Source organism: Rhynchophorus ferrugineus, unplaced genomic scaffold (genome assembly GCF_030347505.1).
Source record: "Rhynchophorus ferrugineus isolate W39M unplaced genomic scaffold, kcgeb_rfMv2 rfM2, whole genome shotgun sequence".
Classification (NCBI taxonomy): Eukaryota; Metazoa; Arthropoda; class Insecta; order Coleoptera; family Curculionidae; genus Rhynchophorus; species Rhynchophorus ferrugineus.
The window spans coordinates 35241227-35255409 of NW_027472581.1; the positions used below are offsets into that span (position 1 = coordinate 35241227).

The 14183-nt window shown below is 32.2% G+C and overlaps 4 protein-coding genes across 6 annotated transcripts; 3 read left to right on the forward strand and 1 right to left on the reverse strand.

Moving 5' to 3' along the window:
- Window positions 1-260: 260 nt before the first annotated feature.
- Window positions 261-3132, forward strand: LOC143190718 (polycomb group protein Pc). Of its 2 annotated transcripts, none has more exons than XM_076395236.1 (6): window positions 261-705; window positions 771-966; window positions 1024-1182; window positions 1254-1597; window positions 1864-1980; window positions 2040-3132. In XM_076395236.1, exons 1-6 carry the CDS (start codon window positions 646-648, stop codon window positions 2280-2282), a joined length of 1119 nt encoding a protein of 372 aa, XP_076251351.1. In that variant the 5' UTR covers window positions 261-645; the 3' UTR covers window positions 2283-3132. The 2 variants fall into 2 exon arrangements, with proteins under 2 accessions (XP_076251351.1, XP_076251352.1); XM_076395237.1 differs by having other exon boundaries at window positions 1024-1176.
- A 586-nt stretch (window positions 3133-3718) lies between these two features.
- On the reverse strand, window positions 3719-12965 carry Tbc1d8-9 (TBC1 domain family member 8/9). Of its 2 annotated transcripts, XM_076395239.1 has the most exons (21): window positions 12456-12965; window positions 12236-12402; window positions 12010-12177; window positions 11859-11955; window positions 11579-11683; window positions 11358-11516; window positions 10759-10815; window positions 9967-10171; window positions 9645-9862; window positions 9331-9590; window positions 9165-9273; window positions 8987-9108; window positions 8744-8926; window positions 8508-8687; window positions 8268-8365; window positions 8000-8185; window positions 7528-7716; window positions 7175-7464; window positions 4647-4875; window positions 4416-4580; window positions 3719-4355 (listed from the first exon to the last, which is right to left on the reverse strand). In XM_076395239.1, the coding sequence occupies exons 1-21, from the start codon at window positions 12497-12499 to the stop codon at window positions 4140-4142; spliced, it is 3447 nt and encodes a 1148-aa protein (XP_076251354.1). In that variant the 5' UTR covers window positions 12500-12965; the 3' UTR covers window positions 3719-4139. The 2 variants fall into 2 exon arrangements, with proteins under 2 accessions (XP_076251354.1, XP_076251353.1); XM_076395238.1 differs by having other exon boundaries at window positions 11859-12177; window positions 12456-12910.
- Window positions 5247-6294, forward strand: LOC143190720 (uncharacterized). The gene is made up of 4 exons (XM_076395240.1): window positions 5247-5456; window positions 5518-5751; window positions 5917-6088; window positions 6142-6294. Exons 1-4 carry the CDS (start codon window positions 5374-5376, stop codon window positions 6241-6243), a joined length of 591 nt encoding a protein of 196 aa, XP_076251355.1. The 5' UTR covers window positions 5247-5373; the 3' UTR covers window positions 6244-6294.
- Window positions 6326-7128, forward strand: LOC143190721 (uncharacterized). The gene is made up of 3 exons (XM_076395241.1): window positions 6326-6538; window positions 6590-6833; window positions 6914-7128. Exons 1-3 carry the CDS (start codon window positions 6444-6446, stop codon window positions 7067-7069), a joined length of 495 nt encoding a protein of 164 aa, XP_076251356.1. The 5' UTR covers window positions 6326-6443; the 3' UTR covers window positions 7070-7128.
- Window positions 12966-14183: the final 1218 nt, after the last annotated feature.

A 14183-nucleotide genomic window follows, 5' to 3' on the forward strand; every position in this document is an offset into this window, starting at 1 on the left:
CGCATATTACACAAATTTATTTTTATAATCTATAAACCAATATATACATTTTTATAATATATTTTTATAAAATTTAATCTATGTTATTACATACTTCTTACAGTAATAAAGCAATAATAAATAAATTTAATTTTTATAATCTATAAATTATTACATAATTTTCTGAATTTCTGCAAGAAAACAATACATTTTGATTAATGTTTTGCCTACTCTTGCGCTTCAATTATTATCAGAAAAGAAATCGTAATCCGAACATTACCGAATCAGTCCATTTTGTTCGCGGGGTGAAGTTACATCAAACGGCAACAAACAACAAACTAGGAATTATATATCCTTTGTGTCGTTTTTAAAGGTCTTTTTAAAATGTTTGGGTGAAAGTCGTCATAATAAATAGTTAAATGTCTATAAGAACAGTCAATTGTAATTTTGTTTATTTTATTATTGGAAAATCCGAAGTTTGTTTTGACATTTCAGTGCACAGCCAACTGGATACGAAGTGGTTCGGCAGTTTTAACATGTAAATAAACGTTTTTTCGAGGTAGTTTTGGTCCAGAAAACGGCGATTATTTGTGAAAATATGCTTGAAAGTTTATAAAGCAATAGTGTAAATTGATTCTCAATACACAGAAAAAAAAAGGCCAAACAATGGAACTGGGTGATAGAGTTTATGCCGCGGAAAGAATTATGAAGAAAAGAAATCGTAAGGTAACTTTTTTGACTTTCAATTATTCTGAGTGGACTTTAATTAACTGGATTTGCTTTGCAATTAGGGTGTAGTTGAATATTATGTAAAATGGAAAGGTTGGAGTCAAAAACACAACACTTGGGAACCTGAAGAAAACATTTTAGATAGTCGGTTAATTGAACTTTTTGAGAATTCACAAAGAAATGAAGGAGGCAATAAAAGAGGTCCTAAAAGAAAAGAGCGAAAAGAAGCTCCACGAGAAATAGAGACAGAAGATGAAGGTAAATAACTGAATTATATTAGATTTGAAATGTATTTTTGAACAATTTATAATCTAGGACGTAGTGGCGAAGAAAGCCAAGACGAGGGACTATCTAATCAGCCTACTACCAGCACAAAGGCGGATAAGAAAAAGGATAAAGAAAATCACAAAAAATCTGAAGAATTGGAAATGGTTTCTAGTATTGCAGAGGATGAAGAAACAAGGACAGGTAAAGGTAATCTCTAGTTTTATATTTTTTGTAGTGGAAAAATAATTAATATTTAACTATAATTGTAAAAATTGTAGGGTCAGATGATCAAATAGAATCAACCACCACACCAATGGTTACATTAGCTGATAATGATAATTCAAGTAGTTCAAGCAGTGAGGATCGTAGGCCACTTTTAGCAAGAATTGAAACTGGAACAAAACGAAAAGCTGAAGTGTTATCAAAAGAGAGTGGTAAAATTGGGGTTACTATTACTACAAGTAGTCCTATAAGTAGTAGTCCTCCACCTGCCAAGGTACCAAAACTTTCAACAAGGCCCAATGGAAGACAGTCAAAACATGAAGATGAGGCACCAGCATCAGCCATACCTTGTGCTTCGAGTCCAACAGTTTTAACAGCAACAGCACCAATATCTAATGAGGTTAATTTCTCATTCATAATTAGTTTTACAAACACTGGTTATAATTTAATCTATTCTTAATTTTGCTACCATTTTTCAAAATTTTTCAATTGCAGCAATTTTTTCATATATTCTTAAATTATAATATAAATATTTTATCTAGTTCTATGTTCTTATAGGTGATTAACATATAGATTTAATTATTCATCACGTTGGGCAAATATTTTTGGGAAAAACAAGCAACTTCAATAGGACACTGAATAAGTTAATAAATATATTCTTTATAGGACAAGCGACAAGCAATGGATAAAAGGCAGGTCATTACTGATGCTGCATTACCTCATTGTTCAACCAGGGAAGCGGCATCACCCAATGAGACTGAAAAAAGGCCAGAAAAATTGGAGGTAAATTGTAGAAGTTACTTATAATATAGAATTAAAGCTTGATTGGTTAAATGTTTCAGGTTAAATTGGAAAAAAAAGATGATAAACCAAATATTCAAGTAAATGGTCAACATAATAATAACGATTTCACTGAATTAACCAGTCCAGGCTCAGAATATTGGCTATCTAGGAATCCGGTAGCTGATCAAGTATTCATCACAGACGTGACTGTTAATCTTAAGACTGTGACAATAAGGGAATGCAAAACTGAAAAAGGTTTCTTCAAAGAAAGAGTGAATAACGGGCATAATGACGTGATATGAACTTAAAGCAATCCTGCAATGGTCGGTTCCAGATATATTTTTTATTTACCACGAAATCTCACTTTTTTTGAAGTTTTATTAACTTCGATTGAGGCTGTTCTATATTTTTGACATAAGTGAAATATACAGAGAAAAAAAAGCTATTTTTATAATTAACGTTTAAAGTAAATGAAAATCTAGAGTCGTCAGACAATAGAATGACAGAATATAACGTTTCCAATTAAGTGAACATTTTTTTGTAATCATTCCCATTTTTTTACTGAATTTGGGTACTATTAGCATAATTTGATCCAATTTAAAATATCGTCAATAACAACTGTAAAAGTTTTTTCTAATTATATCTATTTTTACTGTAGATGGTTTTATGTTGTTTTTTATGAAATATAAGTATATGTATATATTTTTATTTATATATTTCAGAAAAATTTTGTGGTTTTATGAGTAGTATCAATTAATTATGAGAAAATATTTGAGGTATATCATTATTACCTTATTATGTTTTTATTATTGAATATATAATTTTTAGATGGATTTTATTTTTTGTACATAAACCTCTTATTAAAATTATAAGTCAATTGCAAATATTTCAAGTTGGATCAATTTATAATGAGCATTATTTGATTAAATCTCTTGTTTTATTTTTTTGTCAGGAAAACCAATGAGTATTTGGCAATATTCACTATTTATTATTTTAGATTTAGTACTGTTTGTACTTTTTGATTTTTATATTATAAAAAACATTGTAAGATAACTATGTTTAGGAAATAAGTGTACATACTGTAAATTTAATTGTAGATTTAGTTGTTTCTGTTATTGATAAGGTATTTTTTAAATAAAATAATGTTTTTAACACCAGTGTTTAAATTTCTCACCAAACAATATTAATAGAATTATCACCATTACATCATTTCAAAGCAGCCTTGGTGCAAACTATATGTAAAAAAAGTTACCAACAATATTTCCAGTATTAAAATAAAGTTAATTTTACAACTGTGACAGAAGACCTCATTAGATTCACTACTTTATTATTGTTATTGTTATTAGGGGTTAGCTCATCCATGGCCCTCGTGCCTTGTCGCGAAAATCGCTTGACGCCCTTCGGAAGCCTACCTTCCTTATTCTCTAGCATACTTACAATTTGATGGGTGCCAGTTTGCTTATAGATAGGACGTTGCTATAAACCATGGATCATTTGCAATGACATATTTTAGCTGACTTGTAGATATAAACTGTATGAGCCATATGAAATTATAACACACTAGGAACACTTGAATCTGTGGAAGTTTGGGTTTTTTCAGTTGAATCTGAAAATTTTAATGTACCAGTTTCGGTGGCAAGCAATTGCGGGGGTTTTGTTTGCTCCAGAATTTACAGTTCCGTATAAGGCCAAGAAACAATTCAAATTTACCAGGTTAAAACGCAAATCAAAATAAATGTCAAATAATATTGTAATATATTTCTCTAATGCTAACAATAGTTAATAAAAATATATTTAAATGGCACTAGATCAGTATATACATAACATACATTTTTTAAACGTTGAAAGATATATAAAAAATATAAAATAAAAACCAGAAGGCATATTATATAAATCGCACAAGCCTATATTCATAGCTCACATCACATTAATATTGCACCAATGCCACTTAAATAAATAAAAAACAGCCTAAATATGCACAAGAAAAATTAGCTCAACATTGTACAAGAAAATGTTGAATACAGATACGCCTGAAGTAGTCGATATTATACAATTGTGGTTGGTATACAATGCCCTGAACTATTTTCCTGTCTTGTTCTACTTGAGAACAATAAATATATCCAAACAAAAACTTATTGCTTAGTTTTGTACAAATGCAATTAAATGTTGATTATAGCTGGAACTTCTTCAATAGACGTTAGCCTGTTAAGTCTCTTGCCTTTCAACGATTTGATGTTGTCGCTCAAAGACGTACGCTTGGAGAAAAAATCCACCAATGGTTCAGCATTCAGAATCGATGCCAGGAATTGCTCCACAGTTATGTACCATTCGATTTCCATCCTTGGTGTGGAGGGATTGCCGTTCTTGTCAGGTGACTATACATTATCATATTACGTTTATATAAGTCTAAAATTATAATTGATATGTATATATACCTCAACTACACTGGCTCCACTAATAGCAGTTTGTTGTTCACACACTACAGCGGCCGCAGAAGCTAAACTATCATCAGATTCATCTCTGTTAATGAAGAACTGTTTTCCAACATCTCCCAACTCGAGAAGTAACGTACCCACATTAGCCAGCGCATGATATGTCTCCTAGAACAGAATAAACCAAATACATTGGAATAATGTATCTTTTATCAGGATCCTAGATAATTTTACCAGATCCTCAGGTTCAGTCTGAAATATATCATAAACTGTTTTCCAAAGGGTGGTAAAGTGGCGCTGAGACATTTTCGGTACGCATTTCAAATTGTTTTTACTATCCTTGGACTGGACTAGATTGCGTAAGTTGGTTAGGCTTTTCGCTTCCCAGTTCAAAGATGCTCCCTGCTCGCTAGACTGGCTGGTTATCGAATTATCCATAGAAGACTGGGAATCATAAGTTTTTCTAACAAAAATGACATTGATTAAAATAAGGAATAAGAGCTTGCAAGGAAAATTATTATGGTACTTATGAATTCTACAAACACGACTAAACTTCGGTTTTCTTAACTGTAATTTCCTAGTTCCTTTCAGAAATGGTTATAGAAGAAAAACTCAAGGACTATCAAACTTCTCAGATATAAAAAATAATAATAAAAAAACAAATTGCAAATATGCTATGATTAGAGTTCACAACATCAATTTTTATTTATTATAAATTATAGTGTTCTTTCAAAGCTTTCATTTTTGTAGTTAAATCGGTGTACCTCTCGATTTCATTGCCACAGTGTTGAAGAACAGGTAAAAGTTAAACAAAGTATTACGTCAAGTCAAAATGTCACCGATGACGACACTAAAATTTTAGCGATGCATCCGCGACTGCCCAGTTACAAAATTCTTGTGCACGAAGACACTATCGGCATCTTAACTAAATACACCTACCGCATCTGCAATAGCTTCCAGAATGTTAACTCTGATCCACCTATTTTGGAAACCTGGAGCTTCCAGCGTAAAGAATTTGGAAAAGGTCACAAAGAGCCCGCTTAGGTAACGTTTCCATTCAAGCCTTCCATTCCGACATGATAATCTGTCCTGTTATGGCTTATAGACATTTCGGACAAAACAGTTGTTCGAAAAAACCGAAACCTCCCCGATGTTCATTTCCGAAGAAAGACGAATGTTCTGATCCGAAGAAACAACCGGATGAAGGGCGCCTTACCGGACAAGCCGAACTAGCGTTTTGTCAAAAGGATTGTCGCATAGGAACACCTAATTTGCCACCAAGAGCATGTTTACCATGGGAGCGAGCTTCAGAAATGTGCCCAGAAAAGGCAACAGCCAAGTAAGCATAAAGAATGGGAGTTGGCTTCCATTAAAAAATTCCAGGGATGAAATATTATTTTACGTATTATATATAATACATAATATTATAGTAGTAGTTCCTTAAATTACTGAAAAAAGGCTATTATATAAATTTATAAGCAAACAAATATAAATACTGCTGCAGGATTCTACACTCACAATGTTGCGAACACACTTGCGAACCCTATATAGGACAAGGAATTATCGACAAAATGAAGATGTCCGTTTGTGAGTATCGTAGATTCAGAAAATGCTACCTGAAACATGGAAACGCTGAAAAGTGTATGAACGAAGTAACAACATTGTACACCCAAAAGGTAAGTTAAATTATCAAGGTAAATAATCGGTTAACACTAGATTTAATTCATAGACCTACCCCATGATGCATGCGTTGTGCAAAAAGTACCTGCCAGGATGTCCAAAAAAATCTCCAAAATTGGTCATGCAAAGGTCTAAATCAGAATGCGATTAACTAATTGTCAGCTCTGTTTGAAATAAACTATTTAATGTCTCTTAACTATAATTCGTTACATCAACGTACTAAATCCCTAAATTGATAATTTAAGGTAATAGTGTTGCTGCGGTGATGATAACTTAATAATCCCATTGTGTCGTTTTTTATCTGTCATCACCATAATAACTCATTAAAACTAATTGAAAAAAAATAGAAAAATGCATCGTAATATAAGCAAAAAACATTTCTCCAGCTTGTTTAAAGGGTGGGGTAGTAAATGTGAGAACGAGTGTCCAAAACCAGAGAATCAAAAGTAAACAAAAACGCAATTGCTTTTTCAAGTTTGACACCAACGATATTGCAGGTATGTCATCCAAAAATCGTGCGAACCGTCCATATTCGAAAGCTGGCAGCCCAAGATTCCGCAGCTAAAATGTCTTGATGAACTTAAGGATGAACCTAGCTCCCACACTCCTGCAGGTAAATGTTGGCCAGGTATGGTAACGTCCAAACCAAGTCGTTGTATTACCGATGCTAACGCTAAAGCATGTCAAAAGAAAAACCATCCCAAATGGATTGCGTTTTGCCCACCAGCATCGAAAACAATTGTAGGTAGTTTCTTCAAGTATCAATGCAATTATGAGTGCGTATGAAACATCACTATTATTAAACCAAAAAACGATTGTAGCAAAAAACACCTCTACCACCACTAATTGATGCTAAAGTATCCTGCAAAACTAGCAAAGGAATAATGGAGAAGAAAAAAAAGCCAAAGGCGCAACGGAAAGTATGCCAGTTAAAGGTGCCTCAAACTGATTGGGATCACGACGGTGTTTTAACATAAAACTCAGCTCTATCGATTATGCACAAGCTGAATAATAAATATAAACTTTATCATTCATCCGTCATTTCTATTTTTTTAAGACTATATTTATACTATGAAACTTACTGCCATTGAAATCCTGACGCCATCGGTGAAGTTGGCGATCTCTCATCTATGATGTTCAACATGTCCAGACTCCTCTCTACATCATCGAAGAAATCTGTAGCTTCTGATGCTATCTCTGTTCCCGACTCATTCTTAATCGGCGACTCGATATCGCTCATACACAACAATGGAGGTAAATGAATAGTGTAGAGCAGTTTCAGTCTTTGAGCCGCTTCGGCCGTGGAGGTCAGTCCTAAGGCTGCCGCCAACTCCTTAAAGTTCAGGAAGCCATCTCTGTTACAGTCCATCAGCTGAAACAGAACAAAATAAATGAGGATAACGAAGGGCAAACGGAAACAAACACTATTACTGACATCAAATATCCTAGCCGCTAACGATTCCGCCGTCTCGCCTTTCCCCCATGGTGATAAAGCAGCGAAGAGCAACTTGAAATAGTCGAAATCGATCTTATATGCCTCATATGGCTGTAAAGTTGGATCATGTCTATCGGTAATATATTTCTTCTGGGTGATATTCTCTTCTCGAACTAGGCCAAGTAAATCCTAAAATATGCATATATGCGACATTACAAAATGTTACACAAGGACTGACAATGTGAAATAAATGAACAAGCATATATAGTCAAATTAACCGGCAAAAAAGTATGTATATATAAATCAAGTCATACCCGCCATGTTCAATGGACGACTCAGATCAATTGTTTTTTTGTTTAATATGAACTATGATTATTTTTCTAAGGCCATACTCATAAATAATTTCAGATTATTCAAGAAAGCCAAATATATATTTTAATAAAAAAACCCAAATTTCAAGTGTACTATGTACCTGTAATTCCTGCAGTGAGAAATATCCATCACCAATGACACATCTTAATACATTCTTCTCACACGTATCCTCCAAGTCTTGCACAACACGTAATCGATGCTTTAGTCTCAATCTTTCAATCTGACCTGTTGATAAAAACCCATATTTACGGTAAGATTCGTATATCAAAACTTGAATGGAGACTGTCTGAAAAAAAAAACGAATAGCTTAAATTAATGGGGTAGGTGTAATGCAATAATGTAACACGATAGCAAGAGTAAATACTTACCCGCTTTTGTTCGTCATAACTCTTATTTCTGATAGCACCACGCCCGTCATCATTGAAAATACCCATTAAATAGTCAGCCAATATTTGCATAGCCTCTCCTAAAATATATGATTATTTAATATATCATAAAATTCCGGTAGTACATCATGAAATACTTATCTACATTAATATATACACTTAAAATATATTAGCTCTTAGTAATAACTGAACAAAGAGTTATTTAAAATTATTTCCACAAACCTTCATCTCTACACTGAAGAAGCTTATCCTGATTCCATTCTAGAAGCATCAAAGCTACTTGAAATATTACTTTAGCACCATCATAAAAGAAGCAGTCCATAACATTAACAGCTGATTCATAAGGCATCACGCACAGGAATATAGTCAGAAACCAGGATAAAGAAATCATATTCATCATTCCTAAAAATTAAAACGATACAGGGATCAAAATATGGATTTTTGTTGAAAAAATTCACCTAATTGAAGCAATTTGTCATGTAGGATAGGTAAATACTCTAAGGTAAGCTCGTCCAAGATTCCCTGATCCACTACGGCACCAACTACTTTTTGGTTATAATAGTCAGGTAGTAGATTCTCGCATAAGGTTACTAAGAGCCAAAATGCTTCTTCTTCATTGCAGTATATTAACAAAACAGATGCTGAATAAAAATAATGCTAGTCAGAATTGAGCACCAATAATTTTTATAAATGGTCATTACCCACAATATTCATCGCTTGGCAATATCCAATACTAGGATTATGTAAAGCATAAGCACAAAGGACTCGCCTCAAGGCATCAATACCGAGACTATTCTGAAATGCTGGATGCTCGGGTAATGATCTTAAAAATGTAGTATATAGTTTACAGTTATGAGCTTGAAATGCAAAAAGTCTCACCTATGTAAATCTCTTTCTATTTCTTCATTGGCGGTAGATCTTTCTGGCAAGGCTTTGTCCACCAATAAACGATAATAACCTGGATGTGCCGCTTTCATGTTCAAAGCACCTATAAATCAAAATAGATACAGAATATAGTGCAAACAAATCAAACAAATACTGTTACCTGAAAACGCCATCCAGATTTCCATACGTAAATGGTCTGGTATGCCTTCAAGAACTAATTTCGCCACTTCTGTAGTTCTGTACATGGATATGCCGCAACCATACATGTTAAAATGCTCTTCCCACTGTCGAGCTCGTTGTTGTTGTTTTTTGTTCACTTCTGGAATGGGACTCAGCGGGAACTCCTTCATAAGTGCCTGCTGATACTTCCAAGTGGGTTTCAAATCTATCAATAGACCATTTGTGCGATCTTGCTGATCGCTGAAACAAATCCGAATAATAATTATCACGACCAATATGCTTCAGCGCTCTTACATTTTCATTTCTTGCGTTTTCGACAATAGTTCGGATAGTTTTGTTACTACGAAGTCCCTGTCAAGTATTTGAGCAAAGATAAAGTTGGTCCGATTCACTTCATTACCAGTGGTCACTATGATGGCTTTGTCAAGAGACTGGTTTGCGCCGCTCGTTTCTATTTTTTCCGCCACTATTACATCCCGAAGGGGAATAACCAAGCTAACTTGGGATTTTACCTAGACATATTAGTTATGTTAAGAAACGTAACTAAAAGTTTTTAAGTCATCAATACACCACCAAACACTTGTTTATTATAAAATGATATAATACATCAACTCACCCGACTTTCAAAACAGATATAGTTCTGCGACAAAAATAATCTTCCTGCAACATATTTCTTATTGTAAGGCGTCAACAGAGTACTGTCTATGGATCCGTCTAATTTTTCACTGGAAGGAAGTCTAAACATCATTCGGTAGGCTTCAGATTGTGCTCTAGCATCCAAATCCCTCTTAAGGAATGAGGCTTTCTTAGGTACATTCTTACTAACAACGAAAATCATTATTATTTTTTCTAGATTCAGCCAAATATATTGTAACTCAATCAAAAGGAAACATGATTTGGGCCAGATATTAAAAGAATCAAGTTCTAATAAGCTCATCAGGTTTTATAGGATTTTGCTTTCTGTTTATACTTTCCGCTGGTCACTCCGAAACTGATAAGAATTTTCAGAGCTGTCGCTCTCGTCTTTTGCATAGTTTTGTATAAATGTTCATTTTACCAATATACATAAACAGTTTTTTAGGAATTAAACCTTTTGTTAATAAGATGATTAAAACAGTGTGAATACCCTTTATCAGTCTAGATATCAAAATTTTGATATTTTGTAAGTTGTTGTTCAGAATAGCAACCTGAATGTTATACCAGTGTTATACTTTTTCCTCATCTATTACGATAGACTCTGGTGTGCATTCATAAACTGTCTTAAATGAGATTGTATTTGTTACTATGCCTTTTGTGAAGGTATGGAGGTAAATCATGGTATATGGTATGCCAATTTGACAGATTTTTATTATTATTACTATTATTTTATTTTGAATACTTTATACCTTATATATTGAGAAATGCTTACCTGAGTTTACTTAACAGTTCTTTATCTTCCCGATAACTTTTCTTGTCGTCTATAAGCCTGGAAAATAAGCAATAACCTGAGAAATGTAATTATGTAAAATCATTAAAATAACAACATATAATATTAACAACCGTAAGAAGAAAAACAACTATCGTTTCGCAATAGAAGTTGAAGCTGATATTGTTTTTCTGATGAGTTTTCTCTGTAAATATATCTATTGCTCTTTAGTAAGGACGGGTCGATATTGAAATAGAATGAAACAAACTAGATGTATGGTATTAACTTTTTTAACTTGCAATCTTGTATTCTCCATTTGGCTTGTCTCTAGCATGAATCTGAATGGTCTAGTTGGTTGGTTGGCATCACAGTCTGCTAACTTCAACCAATTCTTATTTAAAAAAACCCTATATTTAAACATAAGCTAATGATTATTAATACTTTAAACAAAATTAAGCTTATCATTTTTACGAGAAACATTTAATCATTTACTGAGCCATTATAAAATAATAAAACATTTAAACTCTATATCAGATCTCTCTACTATAACTAGATACAACTTTTTCCTATTTTCGATTATGTTAACTATCTTAAAATAATACCTTTTTACTGCTAAATCTACCAGCTGTTCCATAAGACTAAATGTTTCATTTTTACTCAAAAACATACTGAAATAATATTCCTTCTCTCTAGTAGTGATTTTTATTGAATCAGTTAATACCAGATGGTTCTTCTTGCTTAACTTGGTAACTTCTGACCATCTACAACCATTGCAACCATCTAATAATCAATTTAAAGCTATGCAAATAACAAATAGATGTACCTAATACAGACTTTAGTATCTAATCCCAAAATAAAGGCATGAAAACAACAATAATTTATAGACATATACATCCATCCCTGTCTAGGTAACTTTCCCTTCCAATAGCTGAAAAAAAAAATGGAATGCTAATTTATATAAATTGTTTTCAATAAAAATCGTCTGTGATTAATTACAATATGCTGTTATTTATGTAACTAAAATATAATTAAAATTCATTAAAAACTAGGTCAAATGTGCATATTTCAAAGAGAAAAGCTATGCGGAAAAGTTGGGTACGCACCTACACGAGTAATAATTAACCAATTTTTCTTCTTTTGATAGACCAAAAAGTCTTTGGAATTTTTCTGAAGTGATTTTAAATGCTTTTGAATCTTCATCTGAAAAGTATAGAGACATTATACACACTCTGTAATCCTTGATACTACTGTTACCATCTATATCTGTTTCCTGAATTGCAGCTATAGCAGATTCAATTTTGCACATTACAAACTCTGTTATATCTTCCTCTGTTTCAAAGGAATGTAAAGTTCCACTGACATTGGTGAACAGCCATTCCCAATCGTTTAAAATTTCATTTCTAGTCATAGCACATGCTACTACTATAAAATTATTTAAAATACTGTAAAATAATGAGAAATATAGAACTGAAAATCATACAATAATAAAGTTCCGAATTAGGAGTTTGGTGTAATATCCTATAGGGTGTAGGTTTAGTATCAAAAATACTGTACATAGTGCCCACCAAAAGCGATGATAACCCTTTAGCAGCGCCATGGCCCTTTCTATGTTGCAATACAAAATATATGGAACTTTTTTCTGTCTCCCTAAAATAACAATAATAAATGTATTACAATCTAATCCTTATGGTCTAACATACCAAAAAGCATTCGCTATCAATACCTCTTCAGGCTTGACAAACATATTTACGTTAGGCAGTTCTAATTTCCAAAAGCTACATAAATTTAAATCATTTAATCACAAATAATTACAACTACACAATTAACAGTTACTCCAAGAACAATCCTACACATAGGGCTTAATTAATTACACCCGATAAAATCGCATACAAAAGATAACAGTTGTTTATTCAAACTAAAATAGAGAAAAAAAATGTTTTGGTGCAGAACGAATATTAACATCTACTCAGCTGATCTGCTTGTCAAAATAGAAGACAAACATCAACAAACAATACTGTTCACTACATTATTCTAAAAAGTCTCTTTGTTTTATTTGGTTGAATATATAAATAATTTAAGATAGTTGAGATATAAAACTGATTTTGTTTTATTCTATGTAAAAAATATTATTTGTATGGCAACACCGTAAAATAATGTATTCTTATTATCATTACGGAATCGCTGGCACACAAAATAATAAAAATTCCTCTGTTTTTGGGCTGGCATTTATATCCCATATAGGGATGCAGAAAAATTATCGATATGGTAATTCAATATTTTCTGGAAAAAATAACGATATTTTTTGACGCTTTTTTTTGGTGATATATCGATATTATATTAGCCAGTATTTTTCGATATTTTTTCAAAATAAATTAAATATAATTTTTAATAAACCTTTAAAATTGGTCCAAAAGAAAAAATTACTACTCTTCAAAATATTTAGAAAAAATATATTTTTTTAGGCTAATTCTTCACTATTTTTCGAAAAATATCCGTACTTTTTTCTGATATATCGATATTTAAAAAATAAGGGAAGAAATATATCAATATTTCGATATATCGGAGGAAAAAAATATCGATAGCTTTTTTATATAAAATTATAGCTATTTTATATATATTTTTTTTATTATATATTAAAAAAATATATAACGATGTTTTTAAAAAGAAATAAAAATGGTGAAATATTATCAATACCAATTTTAATTTTTTTTAAAAAATTGTATTTAATTTATTCTGAAAAAATATAGAAAAATTTTGGTTAAAAAAAATTGGATATATCGTCTTAAAAAAATATCGATATATTTTCTGCATCCGTATTTTCGACTATGAACGTGTATTCTTCGCCATATTGTTTATGTGCGGTGTTCTGTCCACAAGAAAAAGAGAGTATTCTTTAGATTTTGTGATTCTTTCGATAGAATAAAGAAACTTAGAAGCACACATAGAAAAAATAGAAATTTCACGGTATAGGCGACCTTGGGGAAATGTTTTGTTTAGTTCAATCAACTGTGGCGCTGCGATCGCAAATTGTGATTGGCAGTTTAAATTCCAGGTGCCGCCACTAACATGAAATGTGATTGGTCGATCAAATTGTGTAAAATCAGCATTTTCTATGGGCATCCATTTTTATGTTTGTTGTTTGTAGGTTATGGTTTTTGTTTAGATCACGAAATTTTCGTTTTACGTTGTCCATATTTTCTGTTTTACATTAATTATTATGGGGTAATAATATAAAAATTGATGACAATACGTCAGTGTAGTAAAAGATGTAGTGTACCGGGGTAAAATTCTACTACGGAAATTAGACATCGTTTCCCAATGAATGATCTCGCTCCTTTCCAAAAATGGGTTGCTCAAGTAAATAGTAGTAAGTTACCTGGATAAACCACAATGCAAATATATCAACGTCATGGTGTTTGTTATGGACA

What these genes read in the sequence shown, in the direction of transcription:
- LOC143190718 (XM_076395236.1), top strand. Translation starts at nt 646, where the DNA reads ATGGAACTGGGTGATAGAGTTTATGCCGCGGAAAGAATTATGAAGAAA. An exon ending in AGAAACAAGGACAGGTAAAG is followed by an intron (nt 1,183 to 1,253) that starts GTAATCTCTAGT and finishes TAAAAATTGTAG; the next exon opens with GGTCAGATGATCAAATAGAA. An exon ending in AAAGGCCAGAAAAATTGGAG is followed by an intron (nt 1,981 to 2,039) that starts GTAAATTGTAGA and finishes TAAATGTTTCAG; the next exon opens with GTTAAATTGGAAAAAAAAGA.
- LOC143190720 (XM_076395240.1), top strand. Translation starts at nt 5,374, where the DNA reads ATGTTAACTCTGATCCACCTATTTTGGAAACCTGGAGCTTCCAGCGTA. An exon ending in GTCACAAAGAGCCCGCTTAG is followed by an intron (nt 5,457 to 5,517) that starts GTAACGTTTCCA and finishes TATGGCTTATAG; the next exon opens with ACATTTCGGACAAAACAGTT. An exon ending in CAACATTGTACACCCAAAAG is followed by an intron (nt 6,089 to 6,141) that starts GTAAGTTAAATT and finishes TTTAATTCATAG; the next exon opens with ACCTACCCCATGATGCATGC.
- LOC143190721 (XM_076395241.1), top strand. Translation starts at nt 6,444, where the DNA reads ATGCATCGTAATATAAGCAAAAAACATTTCTCCAGCTTGTTTAAAGGG. An exon ending in CCAAAACCAGAGAATCAAAA is followed by an intron (nt 6,539 to 6,589) that starts GTAAACAAAAAC and finishes ACGATATTGCAG; the next exon opens with GTATGTCATCCAAAAATCGT. An exon ending in CACCAGCATCGAAAACAATT is followed by an intron (nt 6,834 to 6,913) that starts GTAGGTAGTTTC and finishes AAACGATTGTAG; the next exon opens with CAAAAAACACCTCTACCACC.
- Tbc1d8-9 (XM_076395238.1), bottom strand. Translation starts at nt 12,499, where the DNA reads ATGTTTGTCAAGCCTGAAGAGGTATTGATAGCGAATGCTTTTTG. An exon ending in GAACTGTTAAGTAAACTCAG is followed by an intron (nt 10,172 to 10,758) that starts GTAAGCATTTCT and finishes TTTCGTTGTTAG; the next exon opens with TAAGAATGTACCTAAGAAAG. An exon ending in AATCTGGATGGCGTTTTCAG is followed by an intron (nt 9,274 to 9,330) that starts GTAACAGTATTT and finishes TTTGATTTATAG; the next exon opens with GTGCTTTGAACATGAAAGCG.